The sequence below is a fragment of the Lonchura striata genome, chromosome 5 (assembly GCF_046129695.1).
Source record: "Lonchura striata isolate bLonStr1 chromosome 5, bLonStr1.mat, whole genome shotgun sequence".
In the NCBI taxonomy this organism is placed as follows: domain Eukaryota; kingdom Metazoa; phylum Chordata; class Aves; order Passeriformes; family Estrildidae; genus Lonchura; species Lonchura striata.
Genome location: NC_134607.1, coordinates 38,024,046 through 38,041,672, shown reverse-complemented (window position 1 = coordinate 38,041,672; position 17,627 = coordinate 38,024,046). Strand labels below are relative to the sequence as shown.

The window sequence follows — 17,627 nt, the reverse complement described above, 5'->3', positions numbered from 1 at the left end:
GATAACTGAGTCAAACTACAAAACTTACAGTCTTCCCCTGAATGTCCAATCACCTCTGATGGCTCTGGTGCATACCCCAAGTCATTTAAAGCTTGCACTTTTACTTCATATGGAACAAAGGTTGGTGTACCAGACACAATATATTTAGATACATTTGCAACTATAACAGATGTCCATTCATCATCAACATCTTTCTGGCGCCAGCTGACTTTGTACTGAAGCCCTGGTCCATTAGACTGAAAACCTTTTAAAGGCTGAAATGAAAATAAATATTTTTTTTAATATACTGAAGCATCTAAAAAAATCTTAACTTAGAAAGAAATACAGTAATTCTTTTATAGAATGTCACTGAAAATTTACCACTGTGTTCTGCAACAGAGAAGCACTGCTGAAAGTTATGCAATTTAGCTTTTACAGGAGGTCACTTCAGTTGACCAAGTTTTTTTCAGTTTTCACTCTTTGGTCAAAAGCACATTGAATGATGTTGGTGGCTAATTCCTACACAAACAGCACATTGTGATTTCCGTATATATATTTTGTTTTCAAATATTTCTTAAGAAGAAGAGAGAAAACCAGACTTGCACCAACTCCTTGTAAAGAGTGCACCCTAAGCAATATTTCTTGCCTGAAAGGGCAAATTGATTATACACGGCTCTCCTTGAACTCCTGTCATGATGGTAAGGGCATGATGCAGAAAACTTCAACAGAAGTTTTCTAGTGGGAAAGTGCACAATCATTAGTTTATCATAACAGGTAAGAGTAGAAGTAGCATTCACATACAAATTCACTCTAAAAATTAGACTGTACTTGAAATAAACCTCCATTTATATTTTGAAATTTTCCTAAACTGACAGCAAAACATCCTGTATTACTTAATTATTGGCTTATCTTGAGAAATCACGCAAGGAAATATGCCCCCCCACCTTTAACTTATTTTCATATTTAAAAAAAAAAATCAGTTTTTTCATGAAAATGAAGATGGGGAATGTATGAATTTAGCTCTTTTTCAAGTATATTTTAAGCAGGCAATTGGGTATTCTTATCATTGGTTCTCAAAAAAAAAAAAAAAAGCTACTCACAAACTTTAAAACAAATGAAAACTTGAAAAAAGACCCATCTTACCTCCCATGTTATTACCAAATTATCAGGTTCTGAGCCTATCCCCTGTACATTAGCAGGATTTTCATCAGGGCCTAAAAATGAAATATTTACACGTGAACAAGAACGGCTGCTGTGTGCTTCAAAGCAAACTCAATGATATTCATAGCAGGAATCAATCGCTGGTAAGTGGGAATCATTATTTACTTGCAGATTTTGTCAGGTACTGCTCAGATGGCTCACTCGGCTGGCTTCTGCCAATCTTATTGACAGCTATCACACGGAACGAGTAGTTGACATAGGGAGACAACTTGAGCTGCGCCGTTGTCTGAGTGCCAGGGACTTCCGTCTGGTAATGCCACACTCCTGGTTCATGCAGCGCATCTTCATACTCAATTACAAAGTCTGCAAGCAGGAATTGAATCCAACTTTATGTCAAAACTTGAATCGGCTCCCCAGACAAGTATAGGCATTTCTGAATGAGCTAGCCAGAAGGGATTGCTCCAACCAGCACTTTCAAAAATCATGGAACATGACATGTAAATACATAAACCATAACACGGATCTAAAATGGAGATATCAAAAGTAGAAATAAAGGTGAAATATAAAAAATAAACCCTTACTTTTATCCTTTCGTACTTTCACTAATGCAGCCATCTCTCAGGTAGCACATTATTACAAGAGCTCTCTCTCAGGTACAGGATTTTAATTTAATGGGAACCCTTGAACTATAACAGCAAGGAAGTGGAATTTGACTCTGAAATACATTGGTCCTAGTTGTATCAAGCAGACAGCAGGGAGTAGCTGTATAAATTTAAAACTCCCTGAATATTCCATTTTCCCCAATGAAACTGGCATAATGAAAATCTATTTAAAGTCAAGAACCTATACTTAAGGAAGGTTTTTGAGAGCACTTTTCATTATCTTCAAATTATATCAGGGAATGTATGCTCAGAAACTAAATTTCTTGAGAGTACTCTGTGTGAATATTATGATGATTACTGTTAAGACCTTACAAAGTATATATAACCTCACAGATAAATAGGTTTGTAGAATTCCAAAAAGAAAATCATATACATTATGAAAGACAAAAGGACATTGTTTTACAGATGTGAAACAGCCAAAAAACCTTGCTGTAAGATTTGAGATATGGATTAGGGAGAATTTTTAGGACACAATAAATAAATGGGAGAAGAATTTACAGTCTGTGTAGATTCCACAGAACCTGGAGCATAGAAAAATGCACAAATTGAGAGCAAGATGTAAAAGAGGTAAGTACTAATCACAGCCTTCTGGCTGGCAGATTTCATTCTGACCTAAGTAGTAAGAGAAAGAGGGAGTATTGACCCCAAATTACTGTCTGAGCTACTGCTGCTGTTATGTGCTCAGTGATACAGGTCTTGGGATGGGACATTTCCTGGATACAGCTTTGCTGAAAAGGTGAGAATATTATATGCCAGAAAGGTTTTCAGGTTTTCACTACTGCTTTTTGCTTCCCTGGTCACTATCCTTCTGCCTGCAACTCTAGCAGAATAATTTATAGGCAGCTTCAAGGGAAAAAAAGAAACTATCTGAGCTTTCAGAGAGAGTCAAGCATGTCAGTCATATTGTGCAAACAGATCACTCCTAATGAAGTGCAATCCTTGAATCTTCATCTGCACTTTGAAATGATTTCAAGTGAATCCTTGAGTCTTCATCAGCACTTTTGCAGCAGCAAAAGAAATAAGCTTACTCAGGAAGCAAATGCCTTATTTTGCAGCCTCTAAGATGACCATGCAGCAATATAAATTGTATTATAATTAAATCCAGCATTATTTAGTTAGAAGAGTTCAGTTTCCAATATGAGAGTGCATGCAGTATCTTGTTCTAGAAAAACCAACAAGAGACAACACTGCCTAGTATTAACTTTTTTGCAATGGTTTGATCTCATTCCTACAGAAATACAACATTTCTGTCTGCTGGAGCTGAAAAAATGAGAATACTAATGAATGTATATGTATATGAATAAACCACTATTCAACGATTTACATTGATCTTCTGTATATTGCATTTTAAGGTATATTACTAGTTGATATACATTAGAGATGCCTGAGACTGTCAAATTTCATAAAAATCAGTGTTTCATTAAAATGTAGTCAAGATCTTTGATGTGTTCAGAAACTTGTGAAATTCTGGTTTTTACAAATCTTCCTTCCCAGATACCTGATCCTTATGGTTTGTTTTCAGTGTTAGTACCGACCCAGCATCAAACACTGGAGAGCAACACTCAGTAAGTCAGTCTGACTAATTACTTCCAAACATAACATCTACACTGGTCTTGGCAACTTGTGGCAATTATTATCTAAAAACACACTGCATAAATAATGATGTCGTTGAATTAAATTGCTCATAGGGAAAAAGTAATGTCAAAAAGTCTTTCTGATCCCATTATTTTTTGGAAAAGAAATATTAATATCTTTGTTCCTTGCTCCTAAATTCCCCCTCTATCCTCTCTGCTCAGTATAGGCAAGAGTTTTCATTATGTTTAATGGGAAGAATTACAGCATTTAATATCAATTTACTGCCTCAAAATTTTATAAATATTTAATTGCTTTGTTTTATGGACATGGTTTATTCTTTTAACTGTCTGGACCCAGAGAAACTATCTACCTTATATTTTCATGAAGAATAAACTTCTGTACCAGTCAAGATTGGTAATCACTGATGATGGTGGCACTATTTCAAATCATGCTATTGATGATGCTATTTCAAATCACAGAATTACAAAAGAGTTAATGCAAGATACTAGTAGCTCTCTCTTTCAGAAACATACAACCAATGAACAAGCCTGTTCTCTACATATTCATAAAATTGGACCTTGTCAGACAGACCTCATATCAATATATGTAACTTCTGTATTATCTAGCACAACTTTTTAAATCAAAAAGCCCAACTCTTCTGGTCTTCCTGCTTGGCTGTACAGTAGAATTAAGGGTATGTTATGTAAGTGAATGGCAGCTGTAGAGAATTAATTTACTATTTTCCCATGCTGTACACAAAATTTATTCCAGAAATATTTTGAAATTTGGTAACAACACCTTCAATGTAGTGTAGTAGATACAAACATACTTGTAATGGGACTGTTGTTTTCATCTCCTGGTATCCAAGAGAGATCAATGCTTCTTTCTAGCTGACCTGTCAATTCCAAGTCAAAGGGTGGATTTGGCCGAGCTGTAAATTGAATGAAGACAAAGTAAGTAACCACACCAGAATATGTGCTTTAATATTTGAAAAAAAAATCCTTACATTCCAGTCAAAGAATTCCACAAATACAGCAGGGCAGGTCTACTCACTTACGTAAACATGACTTAAAGACTAATAGCATGCAATTATTACAAAACAGACAAAAATGGAGAACTGATGTAACCTGGAAACTTCTATACATTAACAAGAACTGGTATTTATTTTTATCTATATCTGAGTGTACTGTGATATAAAAATGTGATGAGATGCAAGGAATTATGAAATGCCTGTTTAGTTTATCTTTGAATGATTATGGGTGGTTATCTATTGTAACAGACATACTTCATACAACATGGAAAATAAAGAAACATTCATATCAAAGAAGCCTTTCTAGAACCATTACAAATATTTTTATGTGAATTCAAAACAAGTATACTTCACACAGAAACTAATTTCAAGTTACTAAATTATTTATTTTTTGCTGTTCTTTTAAAAAGGCTCAGAAATACCACACAAGCTGTTATTATACATCCTTATAACACATCAAGATGTAATTGCCCATTCTAAACTCATAAAGGCAATTTATGATATGATTTGTTACACAAAAATCACAACTAATAAGTAGGTTCATGTAAAAATACATAGGCATTTTCACTGATAGGATTTACATAAAAGTGCTTAAAAGTCTTATACTTAAAAGTGTTTTAGCTTATTATGCTGCACTTGAACCCCCAAATTCAGAAAACATGCTACCAAATTAAAGGTTCTATACCATCAAATTTAAGACTATGCCTAAAAGATTTTTTTTTTTTTTTTAGTATTAACTTATATTTTAAAATCTTGGCAATTTCATCAATTACAAGTCAAACTGCTTAATATGATCATATTCATCTTATGAGTGAAGTAAAAGGAAGATAAACTATGAAATAAAAAAATAAAATAGAGCAGGACTACAAGGCTGCAAAACCAATGTTAACATTAGTTAACATACAACATAATTTGGTTCAGGCGAAGTCTTTAATAGTGAATTACCTTTCACCAAAGAGTTGGATTTACATTTTAGATATTTTCTTTATTATATAACTAATTTGTATTACAGTGTGGTCTATGAGAAAAAACATTGCCATACTATACCCAATCTTAATTAAAAATAATTTATCTCTGAAAACTACTTATTCCCTAAATATAAATCCGCCTGCACTGTAACATTCCTAAGTTCTGTGCGATAGTAATGAAGTAGTTGGTAAAATGGGATGAAACCACATAGACACAGACACACACACACACGTTGGAAAATGGGAAAAAAAAGGCAAAAAAAATTGCAACAGGGAAATGAGCCTGATGATGTAGAAAGAGAACTTTGTTTTAGTTTACCGTAAATGATAGCTGGTGTTGGGGGAGCAGCTGAAAAGAACATTAATATAAAGGATTTAATCAGTTAGTAGCCAAAGAAACAGAATATTGTAGGTAGTTAAAGACTATAGTTATTAGAGACAAAGAAAAATTAACTTATTTAGATTAAATGGTTAATTAAAAAAAAACACATGATAATTTTTCCCTGAAGAGATAAAAAAGTGTTCTTGAATATTTTATTAATTTTTAAAAATAAGAATAGGTCAAGAAAATAAATAAAATAAGCAATTCTATAAAAGCATCTAAATAAGTACTAGTTTTTTGGCTTAGATCATTCTTGAATAGGCATAAGATCACAGCAGAATTTTAAAACACAAACATACTTGCTCTGAGTCTCAGAGTGAACTCATGTAAGAATCATTCATGACATCTACTTAAAACTTTCTTACACATTGGAGAAGGGGCAAAGTAATATATTTGGCAAGAATCTGCAACCATGAAAACTTAACAGAAAACTAACATACAATCCATGATAAGTCACACAACCAAGTATGCTCAGTCTTTCTGAAGCATAATTCAGTTGTCAAAGAGGATCCTGAGATAACATTCTCCCAACACAACAAAGACATGTTCCTGTTGGAAGGAGTCTGGAGCAGAGCCACTAAGGTGACCACAGAGCTGGAGCACCTCTCCTATAAAGACAGGCTGAGAGAGCTGGGGCTGTCCAGCCCAAGGAAGAGAAGGCTCTGGGGACACCTTAGAATAGCCTCCCAGCACCTACACAGGCTCCAAGAGAGCTGGAGAGTGACTTTTCACAAGGGCAAGTAGTGGTAAGACAAGGAAGAATGGCTTCAGCTAAAGCAGAGTGGGTTTATGTTATGTATTACAAAGATGATTTTTATGGTGAAACACTGGAACAGGTTGCCCAGACAGGTTGTGTGGAAGGTGTTCCTGCCCAAGGCAGGGGGCTTAGAACTAGATGATCTTAAAGGTACCTTCCAACCCAAACCATTCTGTGATTCTACCATGTTTATGTTCAAATACCCTGCAAAATTGAACTTCCTGTAGTAGCTCAGATGTGATCAAAATAAAAAGCTATACAGCACGAATCTGTCCTCTAGCTACTCAGTCATTTTGTAAGTAGCTAATTCAAATGTAAACTGTAAGGTGGGACTACATTTTATAAAAATTGAAACACATTGACACTTAAGTGGCATTTCCTTTGTCCTGGACTAAAAACCAAAACTATGTTTGTGCTTTTCACTTTAAATCTAATGCTGTTTTCATACTTAACAGTAGACGTTTGAGAGCATTCTTACCAACAACAGTAAGCACAGCACTTGCTGAAACACTGTCCAGAGTAGTATTAACTATGCAAGTATATGTTCCATCATCTTTATCAGTTACATTCATAATGGTCAAGTTGTCTTTACCAACTAGAAACCTGTAAATACAACAAATTCAGCCATTGATTTTTCAATAACTGGCACTGTTATAGGAAACTTGCATAAAACATTATCAAATCTCATATACTTGTACATACCTAAACAGCTATATTTACCCAAGGTAAGCTACGGGACAACTTTATTTTTTTTTTTTATTGATTGCTCTTGACCATCTTCCCACAGTAACTTTTATTCTAATGTACTTTTCTTTCCAAATATATTCAAAGGAATTTGAAATATTTGTGATCCAGAGCAAAATAGCTTTCTGTTATCTGTTTAGCTTCTCATGTCAATTATCTTTACCTTACACATTATCTATAAGATCAGTGTGCAAAGTTTGTATAAATACTTACATCTCATTTTGTTTTTAAATTCTATCTTAATATTTTCATCACACTAGATAAATCCTTTAGTCACCAAATATTGGATAGCCATTATCTTTATCTGTATTCTTTGGAAAATGTCAATGGTCAATATGTTCCTTTCAAAGATCAGAAAAAGTAGCAGACAAAAGGACCTAAAAATTAAAAATAAAGGAAAACTATGTGGTCCTTACCTTTCATCATCTGGCAGTTCATCATTGTTCTTCAACCATGTAACAGTTGGTAGTAAGGTAGAATCATGTTTTATTATACACTCAAAAGAAACCTGGCCATATCTCTGAATCACTTTGTATTCTGGCTGTTTAATGATCATCGTTGGATCTGAAATTTAAAATTAAAATTAGATGTCCAGAAAGTCTGAAATCCTGTACTAATCAGTGATGAAAGAATGACTAATTTCTCACCTTTAATTTCCAACTGCATCTCATTTTGTATCTTTCCTAATTCATTTCTTGCTACACATGTGTATGTACCAGCACTATTCTTCTGAGCCACCGGAATTTCCAAGGTTCCGTTATCATGAAAAACGTATTCATTTCCACGCAGGATGCTACCTTTCACTCCCTTAAACCTTTATATAAGAAGTAATATCATTAGCCAGCATCACAGTTAAATTCTGTATGGTTTTATTATCAATAAAACACAAACTTAGGACTGCTGCATTGGAAAACAGAAACAGAAGCACTCAAAGAAATGTAAACTTGACTCTGCAGGCATAACTTTACTGCTGGTTCATTAGGTATATGCAATATTACATTAGGAAATGGTATACAGCATCTATTTTTAAATATACTATTTTAAAATAGTAAATAGTGTTAAAAGAGTTTTAAAGCTTTAAGTGTTTGTTTCCATAGATATAACTGGCTCATCCAGTGTAACATAGGCACAGCTAGAGCTTACCATTCAATTTCAGGCTTAGGTGACCCAAAATAAGCACAGTCTAGCAATGCGGGACTGTCTGCAATGACTTGATACAGTTTATTAGCAGGAGTTAGAATTCTTGGTGGCTCAGCTAAAAAGACAAAGATATCTTCATGTAGTTACGAAGTCACAAGTAGAAAAAAGTATAGTTACAAATACAAAATACAAAGACATTAATGGCTATAGAATTACATAAAAACTTTTTTCTCTGAGATGATTTCGGATCTCAGTCTGGGTTCAAATACATTGTACCAGTACTAGCCTGAGGAAAAGTTAATGCAGGGAAATTATCTTGTGAAAAACAACTGTTTCTTGCCTATTTACAAGTAATAGTGACGGGCACCAAAAGCAAGGATTTCAATTGGAAAATTTAAATCCGTATATACTTCAAGAAGATAATCTCCTGGGTACAGAATGAACTACCTAATTCCAAACAAACCTGCAGGCAGAAATAAACTAGGATTCATTTTTGGTGTAACACCTACATTTTCCTTCTTTTAAATGACAGTGTCAATCAACACATCTGCCAGTTCTTGCAGGAGAGTCACTAGAGGCCATTCTGCCTAGGATTTTGCCACTAGCTTTTTTAAATTCAGTGAGAAGAATTAGAGGGGGCACACAACATATTGTAATCAGAAACACATGCCAGGGAAGCCTTAGAGACAAATGCATAATCATGTTCCCTTGCAGCAGCAACTTGGAGATCATCTATTCCACTAATCCAAAACATCCAGACTCAATCAAACTGTATTGAAATGTACTAACTTAAGCAACACTAATTCCTGCTTTCTTTGTCAGGCTTCTGTTAGACTGACTTACACAAACAAAAAAATCAAAAAAGAGATAAAATTTCTTCCACGTTTTCCCAGCTTTCACATCTATCCTTCTCTCTTTGGAACAGTGAAATTCAGGAATATCTTAGAAAAAACAAGGTATGTATACCCTTGCTCTTTACAGGGGCCACGAAATAGATCAATTCCCAGTGAAGACCTCAAGCAAGGCTTGAGCAGAAGAGTCTGTGTGTTAGCAGGAGACAACTGAACACCCAAGAAAACAGAAAAATATAGTCTGTTTCTTACCCAGAACATTCACAAACGCATTTGCTAGCAAGTATCCGTATTCATTAGAAGCATTGCACTGATAGACAGCACTTGACCTTTCTTGCACGTGTGAGAAAATAATGGTGTCACCATCCACCTTTCTGCTAGGATCTTCTGGGGCAACTGTTAGTGTAAAGAAAAAGAGTTATTGCTTTTCCTAAACTGCTATTGGATTGCAAGTTTCATACTTCTGAAAAGAAGGAAGAATCTGAAAGACCAATAGACCCTTTATGTTTTTTTTCTCTGGGTGACTGATCACTGGTAAAAATTTGAATTTTAATACAGTTTAAAAAGTTCTTCTCATTCTACAGGTATTGATTTAGGATGGTAGAGTTCCCATTTTTTGAGAATTTTTTTTGTTCGTTTTCCAAGGAAGTGAAGCTGAGATTGTATTTTGCACACAATACAGAGAAAAAATACCATTATGAGATTCGAGCAAATACAGTCAATATCTAGAAAATTACAGAAATATTCCTGAATGTCAAAAGAAAATGCTGATACAATGACATAGTCCTCTGTGACTTGAAAGTTTCAAATCAATTGTTACACCATAAATAATTTTACAAATATAAAAATAGCCATACTCAGTTGAAAATTATCTCAGAGTAAAGAATAAGCATTTCTTCTAACCAAGTCAAGAAACAATCTCAAGAGCAGAGTTAGTAATTCAGTAGGTGGCACTCTTTGCCTTATGTAAGAATCATACAGTGCCATTTCCTCGACTGTTCTGCAGTGGCCTGAGTTGTTAAACAGCTTCTGCATCACAGAAGCACCCAGGGCATAACTGAAAATACAATTCTAAGAAAATACTGAAGAAGAGTAATAGTTTCAGTTCTGATACAACTGGATGGCATTAGAGAAGTATAATGAAGAAAAAACTTAGCTTGTAATACCACACTGCATAAAAATGCACAATCTATAGTTTAATAATGAAAATTAATGGCAAAATCACTGACCTACTAATACAAAAAAATAGATGTATTTATACATAAATAAATGCATCCTAGTTTGGCTACATCATCTAAATTGACACCCTTATTGAAGCTTGAAAAAGTATATTTGTGGAACACATTCTCATATAAGGAAATTCTTATTTTAATTCATAAAAAAGATCAATCAACTAAATTAGCATCTATTTTCTGTGACAGGAACCTTTTGATTCAGGCAATATCTTGGTTCTCATCTGTAAAGAAAATGGAACCTGCATTTTCTTGAAGTATGTATTACTGAATTCTCTACAAAAGAAACCAGATGAAGAAGACCACAGTTCCGTGCTCCTGCTTAAGGGTATTTCCAGCTTGGATGAAAACTAAGCTCATTTTTCATATAAATGCCTCAATTTCCAAACAGCTGCCTCAAGAACAGATTTAAATTTCCATTTTTTCTGGTCTTCCATCACTCTGAGTTCAAATCAACATCACAAATTCAAAAATTTTGGGAAGGATGAAAAAGGTACTGAGATTTTAAATGCTTATTCTCTGGACTTCTGGATTGCTGGCACATATTTTTCTCTCTTTTGCTTTACTTCTTATTGTGTTCCATGTTTCACATTGCTTCCTTTTCTACATAAATGCCATTTTCATTAAAAGATTCATGGGCTGAAAATAGCCGGAGCAGGTGAGCAGCCCAGCAGGCAGGGCAGTCAGCTGCGGGAAGCGCTCTGTTTCTGCATACAAATCACAGTTAAACAGAGGACAGGCACAACTGCTCTCCCACGAGGAAGGAGAACTGCCCACAGCCATTCCGAGCATGGCTGCTTCCAGCCCTGGGCTCTGGGCTTCCCTCCACTCGTGCCCTCTGAATCCTGCAGCACTTTCTGCACTCATTAATGTGTGCACAGACTGCCCCCCTCACACACACTCCAACACATAATTCCTTACAGGATGATGGTAGGGCCCCTCCTAAGAGATGGATGACATTAGTTCAATCTTCTATGACTGAAGTAACTGCATTGTAAAATAACGATCTAACCACTAAATTACTGTAGAAAAAGAGGGGCAGCATCTTCCCTTCCCACTGCTGTACTGAAAGAAAAAAGGAGATAGCCCCTTTCAGCTGTCTGAAGGAAAGGAGGTGCCTGTTCTCTGAAAAGGGCTTCAAGCTGGGGTCCCAAGAGAAAAGAAGGCAGAAGTGTCAGGTTAGCTGCTGCTTTCTGATAATTGGTCTAGCCAATTGGATGCTGAAGGGCACTGATTCAAAAGCTCCCTGTTAAGACAGGGATCTTTCTAACTGTCTGTTGAATACAGCTTCTTTAATGGTCTGAAGCACCCACTGCTGCACTCACAGACACAGAAACATTAAGCTTGGATGGGACTTTTGGAGGTCATCTGGTCCAACCCCCTGCTCAAGCAGGACCACCTGGATCCAGATATCCACAATTGTGTCCAGATGGAGGAAGGATCACTTTCCTCTACCTGCTGGCTATACTTTTGTCTCAGGTAGCCCAGGATAACATTAGCCTCTTTGCCACAAGGGCACATTGCTGGCTCATGGTCAACTTGTCATCCACCGGGATGCCCAAGTCCTGTTCTGCTAAGTCACTATCCATCTAGATGGCCCCCAGCATGTACTGGCACTAAGGTTGTTCCTCCCTAGCTGCAGGACTTTGTTTCACTGATCACCCTTTGTGGGTTTGGCCATTCAGTCATTTTTCTATCCATCTTTTTGCTGCTTATCCAGCCCCTACTTCAACAGCTTGTCCATGAAGATCTAATGGGAGACAGTGTCACAGGCCTTGCTGCAGTCCAGGCAGACATTGTGCACTACTCTAGCCCTCGTCTATCTGGACAGTCATGTCATCATAGCAATATATCAAGTTGGTCACCCCTTGGTGAAGACATGAAAAGCACTCCCGAAAGCTTTCTTGTCCTTAATGTGCCTTGAAATGGTTTGCAGAATTAGCTGTTCCATCACCTTCACAGGGCTAAAGGTGATTGTAGTTTCCTGGTTTCTCCTTCTGGCTCATTGAAGACAGGAGTAGCATTTGCTTTCTCTCCATCTTTAGGCACTTCTCCCAGTGACCATGATCAAGCAAAGATTATTGAGACTGTTCGTGCAATGACATATGCCAGCTCAGTCAGCACTTGTGGCTGCATCCCATCAGGGACCACACACTTAGGCATGTTCAATTTGCTCCTGATCTAATCCTTTTCCACCAAGGGTACATCTCATTCTAGTCCTTTCCCCTGGTCTTTGGGACCTGGGATTCCTGAAAGTCAGTCTTGCTAGTAAAACCTGAGGAAAAATAGCATGCAGTACTTCAGCCTTTTGCATATACCAATCTACTATATTTTACAAAATCTTTTTCTGGGGAAAAGGAGTGATTGCAGGGCCACTCAAGCACAGCTTATTTGCATTTATGAATATTCTGATCACATGACACATTAGCGGCATGAGAAGGAGAAAACACTTTTGACACATTAGACAACTCTGAATTTAACACTGATAGGCAAAATACCAAAAAACTATGTAACACTTAAAATGGGCTTGTACAAACAGGATAATGAATTATGAGGATTTGCTATAGGAGTTCTGCTGCTGTAACAAGATAGGTGAACATGTGCCATCTAACTGCCAACATTTGCTCCTAATAACATGAAATCTCAGCTTATGAGTGTGTTTTGGTCCTTTCTGAACGAAGATCTGGTTTCACCTATTATTTTCACCACACTGTACAATTCTTGACTGTAGCCATGTTCAGCATATTCCTAAACAGAGAAGGCAGGGCATACATCAGATACTTGTTGTAGTTAGAGATCAGCACTTTGAATAACTTCTGTTCATTTGAATGTATACTTCCATCTGGTTCATAAACTTCTGACAGCCTAAGCAATTACTATTGTTAATATGCTTAAATAACCACTATGGCACCATTATTACTTTTTTCCTTGGAAAAAAGACAGAATGATGTGCTCTCTGAACAGAAGTAGTTAAAACATACCATTAGGCTTAAAACTGGAAGGGAAAAAATCAGGACAAAAAAACATGGATAACTGAAATGTAAATATAATTTTCCTTTTCTTACCAATCTTGCTTGCTCCTCAGCATATTATTTTTTTGTGATCTCTGAAATACTTTTCTTCCTGAGTTTCTGATTCTGACAGTTCTATTGTCTCCAAAAGCACAGCATTACTTGCACTAACTATAACCATCCTTGATTATTCAGAATATGCAGAATTGAAAAAAAACTGATTATCAAAGGTTTTTTCATCAGCTGAAGTTCCCAGACCAGATGCAAAGTTCCAGCACAACGACAGCAGAAGAAGTGGATAAACATCTTCCCGAGCAGTTTTCTATCCAAGACTGAAATACTGGGGGCATTAGGGTCAGCAAACTTCTCCCTACCCTCCCATGGCTGCAGTGAACACCTTGTGGTGTGTACTCACAAAGAAAAAGATGGATAATGAACCTCTCAGTGAATTTGCAAGGCCTTTCGGAAAGAAATCTAAGGGCTAATGTTTATCCCTTAAACTCAGAGTGAGTACTAATGGAGACTAACTCAAACCTAGAGATTCAATGTGAAATGCAATATAAGAAGAGAAGAATGTGTTGAAAGAAGATAAACAGTACCTTTGCACTACTTCGTATAAATCTGTCTGTATCTAATATTTAATAGCTCACCATGAACTATAAACCACTCAACCAAAAAATCAGTCTTTTGTACAGTATTTGCAATGCCTTTCTGAAGTCCAATTATGAAAGCATTTCACCTTCCCAATTAATCTAGATTGTTACTTTCTTAAAAGTTGAGACACTTTATGCATGGCTTCCCTTTTGTAAAACCATGCTGAATATCTAAGCAGTAAGACACAATGGATTATGCAGTGATATAAATAATGCAGATCTTGAGTGTTAATTGAAGCACAAGGCAACACAAAGTCATGGCCTGAACTTTCTATTGCTATTTGCCAAAGTAATTCTAATTGACCTTAGTGGGACTGGGCATGTGAGTTCAACATACTCCTGTATGTAAACACTAGGAGGTTAGGATAGGTCCTTATCATCCCAACATGTCTAAACCAGCTTATTTTTTTAGAAATGCTGGTGTTTTCAGCATGACTGTTGAGGAAAACTAATTAAAATATTTCAGGGAAACCTAAAATCTTTCTTAAATAATATTTTTATACTAAGATTATTGGAATATTGAACAAAAGTCACACCATTGCAATTTTGTTTTATAGTTGCTAACACACATTAAATTTTTCTCTATTTTTTCCCCTTTTCCCTATAGATATTTAAACCTCAGTCTTTGACTGAGATATGGACGAATGGTTCTTTCTTCAACATTCCCCCTTCCTTGTGTGACTCTATTATGGAAAAACAAAACTGGAAGAATTAAGTATCTCCCAGTTGTGCTTTCCAACAGAAAATTAAAGTATTGCAAACAGATTACTAGGCCACAAGAGGCACATTGTGGGATATATGATGACAGCAGGGCTTTGAAATTCAAATGTAGCTCTTTTTCTTTGAAATCCTGCCATGGGTGTAGCTCTCTCAGCACTGCCCTGAAGCTGAAACAGCTGCTTTAGTTTCCTTTTACAGTGATTTCCTAATCATTCAGTTGGAAGATGAGGGGCTCAATTCTATAATTTAGTAACAAGTGAACAAAAAGGCACACTGTACTTAGTAATTTCCAGAACAGCTTTTGATAACTCAGAAAAATAAAAAATCACAAGAATCTTAAGAACTGCACTTTCTGTGATCATGATGCTTCTCATAGATGCCCTGACAGATGCAGTGTACTAGAGCATCCAATCAACTTGCACTTAAATATTTAATGTGGATAAGACTTCAGCTTTCCTCAGCAGTGAGAGTGACCTTTAATATAAGGCTGAGCTACCCACTTATTTATTTCCTGTGTTCTTTCTTTTTTCTTTCCCCTACTGAGTTTAAGTGGGTAATTTAATTAAAGTCTTTTAATTTTTACTGAATACCCTCAACAAGACTTTGTGTACTGACTCCTCAAGGCCAGTTCAATATATGCTGCCTTGTGTTTAGGAAATTTTGTGGCACCCTGCAGCTGGCTCCAAAAACTCTGCTTGTAAAGAAGGCAGAACACATCATTGCTTTTCTGGAAAATGTACTTGGTCATTTGAACAGTTTGTTCGACAACTTTGACAAGGAAGAAGAGCAAGGCAAAGATGAAAAGGATTTTACTAGTCAGGAGGCCTGAAATAATAGTTAAACTACAACAACTGCAGGATAAAAAAATATCCTCCAATCAAATAAACAAAAAGTGAGTGGTAGTATACAGAAAACAACGAAGGAAGATGAGACCACCAAAAAGCTAGAACAGACAGTGAAGAACAGGTATCAAACTTTGACGATAACAAATGTATTATGATATTTTTATTTATAAATATATACTATAAAAAATTACACTGATATTTTCCTGTTTTCCTGTCTTACTATTGTTTGACGAGGTGATTAATGTCAGTCTACATAACTTACTTACAATGGAAACTTCTCATTCTAAATTTCAGGTTGTAGATCTCACCTTCCATTTAATTAGGATTACTGAAACAAGTTATTTGCCAAATATTTCTATTTGTTTCAATACATAGCCTTATTTTTTATTTTGCTGCCCAGAGTTGCATTTTCCCCCCTACAAATAAGTGTACTCTCTTTTGTATACCAAATACTTCAAATATCTCTAATGAGGGTTCTTGTTTACTTCTTGCTGTAACCTAGATTCTGGCTGTAGACAATCCTTCTCCAATGTCCCAGACTGGGTGAATTAAATTTTGTCAACAGACCTAAACAACTCCTAAACTTCTGAAAGAAACAAAAGAGACACTATCATACTTTAAACAGACCAGTATTTTAGAGTACATTATCTCTTACAAGCCAACACGTGAGACTGTCTGGCTTTTTATTATTGTTGTTTGGAGAAAGGGGAAGGATAAAGGTAGAAGAACCAAGTGTGACTTTACAGCATAAGATATACTCAGTGCAAACCCAGCTGACAACACACAGCAGTGTCCTTCAGCAAGTTCTTTCCAAGGCAAGCTGTACAATATATATAGCAGCTACCTTGTGTCTGTCATACAGCATTGCCAGTTCTAACACTGCAGCGATTAAGTGGCTCAATCACCAGTTCAGGGCACTTTTCTTACCCATGCACACAGAAACAGCTGCTCCACTGCCTTAGGGGTTCCTTTTCTTTGACACCTACTTGGCACAAACTATTTATAAGGTAGCTGCTGACACATTCAGATGCTTTTGCTGCTGCAGCTTCTTGGAGCTGAAGCCTGGAAGGCTCACACACACTAAGCTGCAAATCCTGCAGGGTACTGCAAATCCTAATCCACAAAAAAGTGATCTGTATAACCACACATGTGAGGACTGCACTTTTTATGTTACATTTAAGATTCCTAGGCAACATTAGAGTTGCAGTGGGGCAGCAGAGACCTAGCAGACATGATTGCCACAGAAAGACAGGGATAACAATGACATCCCAGCAATGGCCATGTGAAAGGGACCATCCAATATCCACAAAGATACTACCAGCATCATGTCAGACAGAAGAACTAGGAGCACGATCACACATTTTAGTTCTGTCAAACATGTTTGAGGCACATTCTGTTGTTCAGCTTTTATGAATCACAGTATTTTATCACATCTTTTATGATTTAGCATTACCTGTCAGGCAAAAACTACATAAATACAGGCTCTTCACATCTGCTTGACAAAAACCACCCTGAGACTCCTCATATTTTCTTACTCATGCTTCTGTAAGGTAATTAAGAATCTTACTTGCTATGGGAACACCATTTGCCAACCAGCTTATACTAGGCTTTGGGTTGCCATTAGCTCTGCAGATCAATGTTCCATCTTCTCCAGGAGACAAAACCAAGTTCCTGGGTGCTGTTATCCAGTATGGAGCAGCTGGATTTAAGAAAAGAAAGACAGCAATTATTTTCCAAAATTGTGTACCCATATTTTCCACAGGCATGGTAATCAGAAGATAATTCCAACAAGTTATGTGTAGGTACAGACTTACATCTATACTGTTTCTTTATATCTACATATATGTGTGTGTGTATATATATATATATATGTGTGTGTGTGCATTTGTGTGCATGTGTGTGTGTGTGTGTGTGTGT

At 36.3% G+C, this 17,627-nt stretch overlaps 1 protein-coding gene across 31 annotated transcripts in view; it reads right to left on the bottom strand.

The window, feature by feature from the left end:
* NRCAM (neuronal cell adhesion molecule) overlaps nucleotides 1-17,627 on the bottom strand; it is a 143,071-nt gene that overhangs the window by 31,846 nt on the left and 93,598 nt on the right. For 21 of the 31 annotated variants that reach the window (XM_021545279.2, XM_021545282.2, XM_031507912.2 and 18 more), the window contains 11 exons: nucleotides 17,278-17,409; nucleotides 9,502-9,645; nucleotides 8,402-8,513; nucleotides 7,906-8,072; nucleotides 7,675-7,822; nucleotides 6,993-7,117; nucleotides 5,695-5,724; nucleotides 4,207-4,308; nucleotides 1,306-1,503; nucleotides 1,123-1,193; nucleotides 29-254 (listed from right to left, as the gene is read on the bottom strand). In XM_021545279.2, the coding sequence (XP_021400954.2) occupies nucleotides 29-254; nucleotides 1,123-1,193; nucleotides 1,306-1,503; nucleotides 4,207-4,308; nucleotides 5,695-5,724; nucleotides 6,993-7,117; nucleotides 7,675-7,822; nucleotides 7,906-8,072; nucleotides 8,402-8,513; nucleotides 9,502-9,645; nucleotides 17,278-17,409 (1,455 nt within the window). The remainder of the gene's footprint in view (nucleotides 1-28; nucleotides 255-1,122; nucleotides 1,194-1,305; nucleotides 1,504-4,206; nucleotides 4,309-5,694; nucleotides 5,725-6,992; nucleotides 7,118-7,674; nucleotides 7,823-7,905; nucleotides 8,073-8,401; nucleotides 8,514-9,501; nucleotides 9,646-17,277; nucleotides 17,410-17,627) is intronic. The other 10 variants (XM_031507916.2, XM_031507919.2, XM_021545288.2 and 7 more) reach the window with 1 other exon arrangement.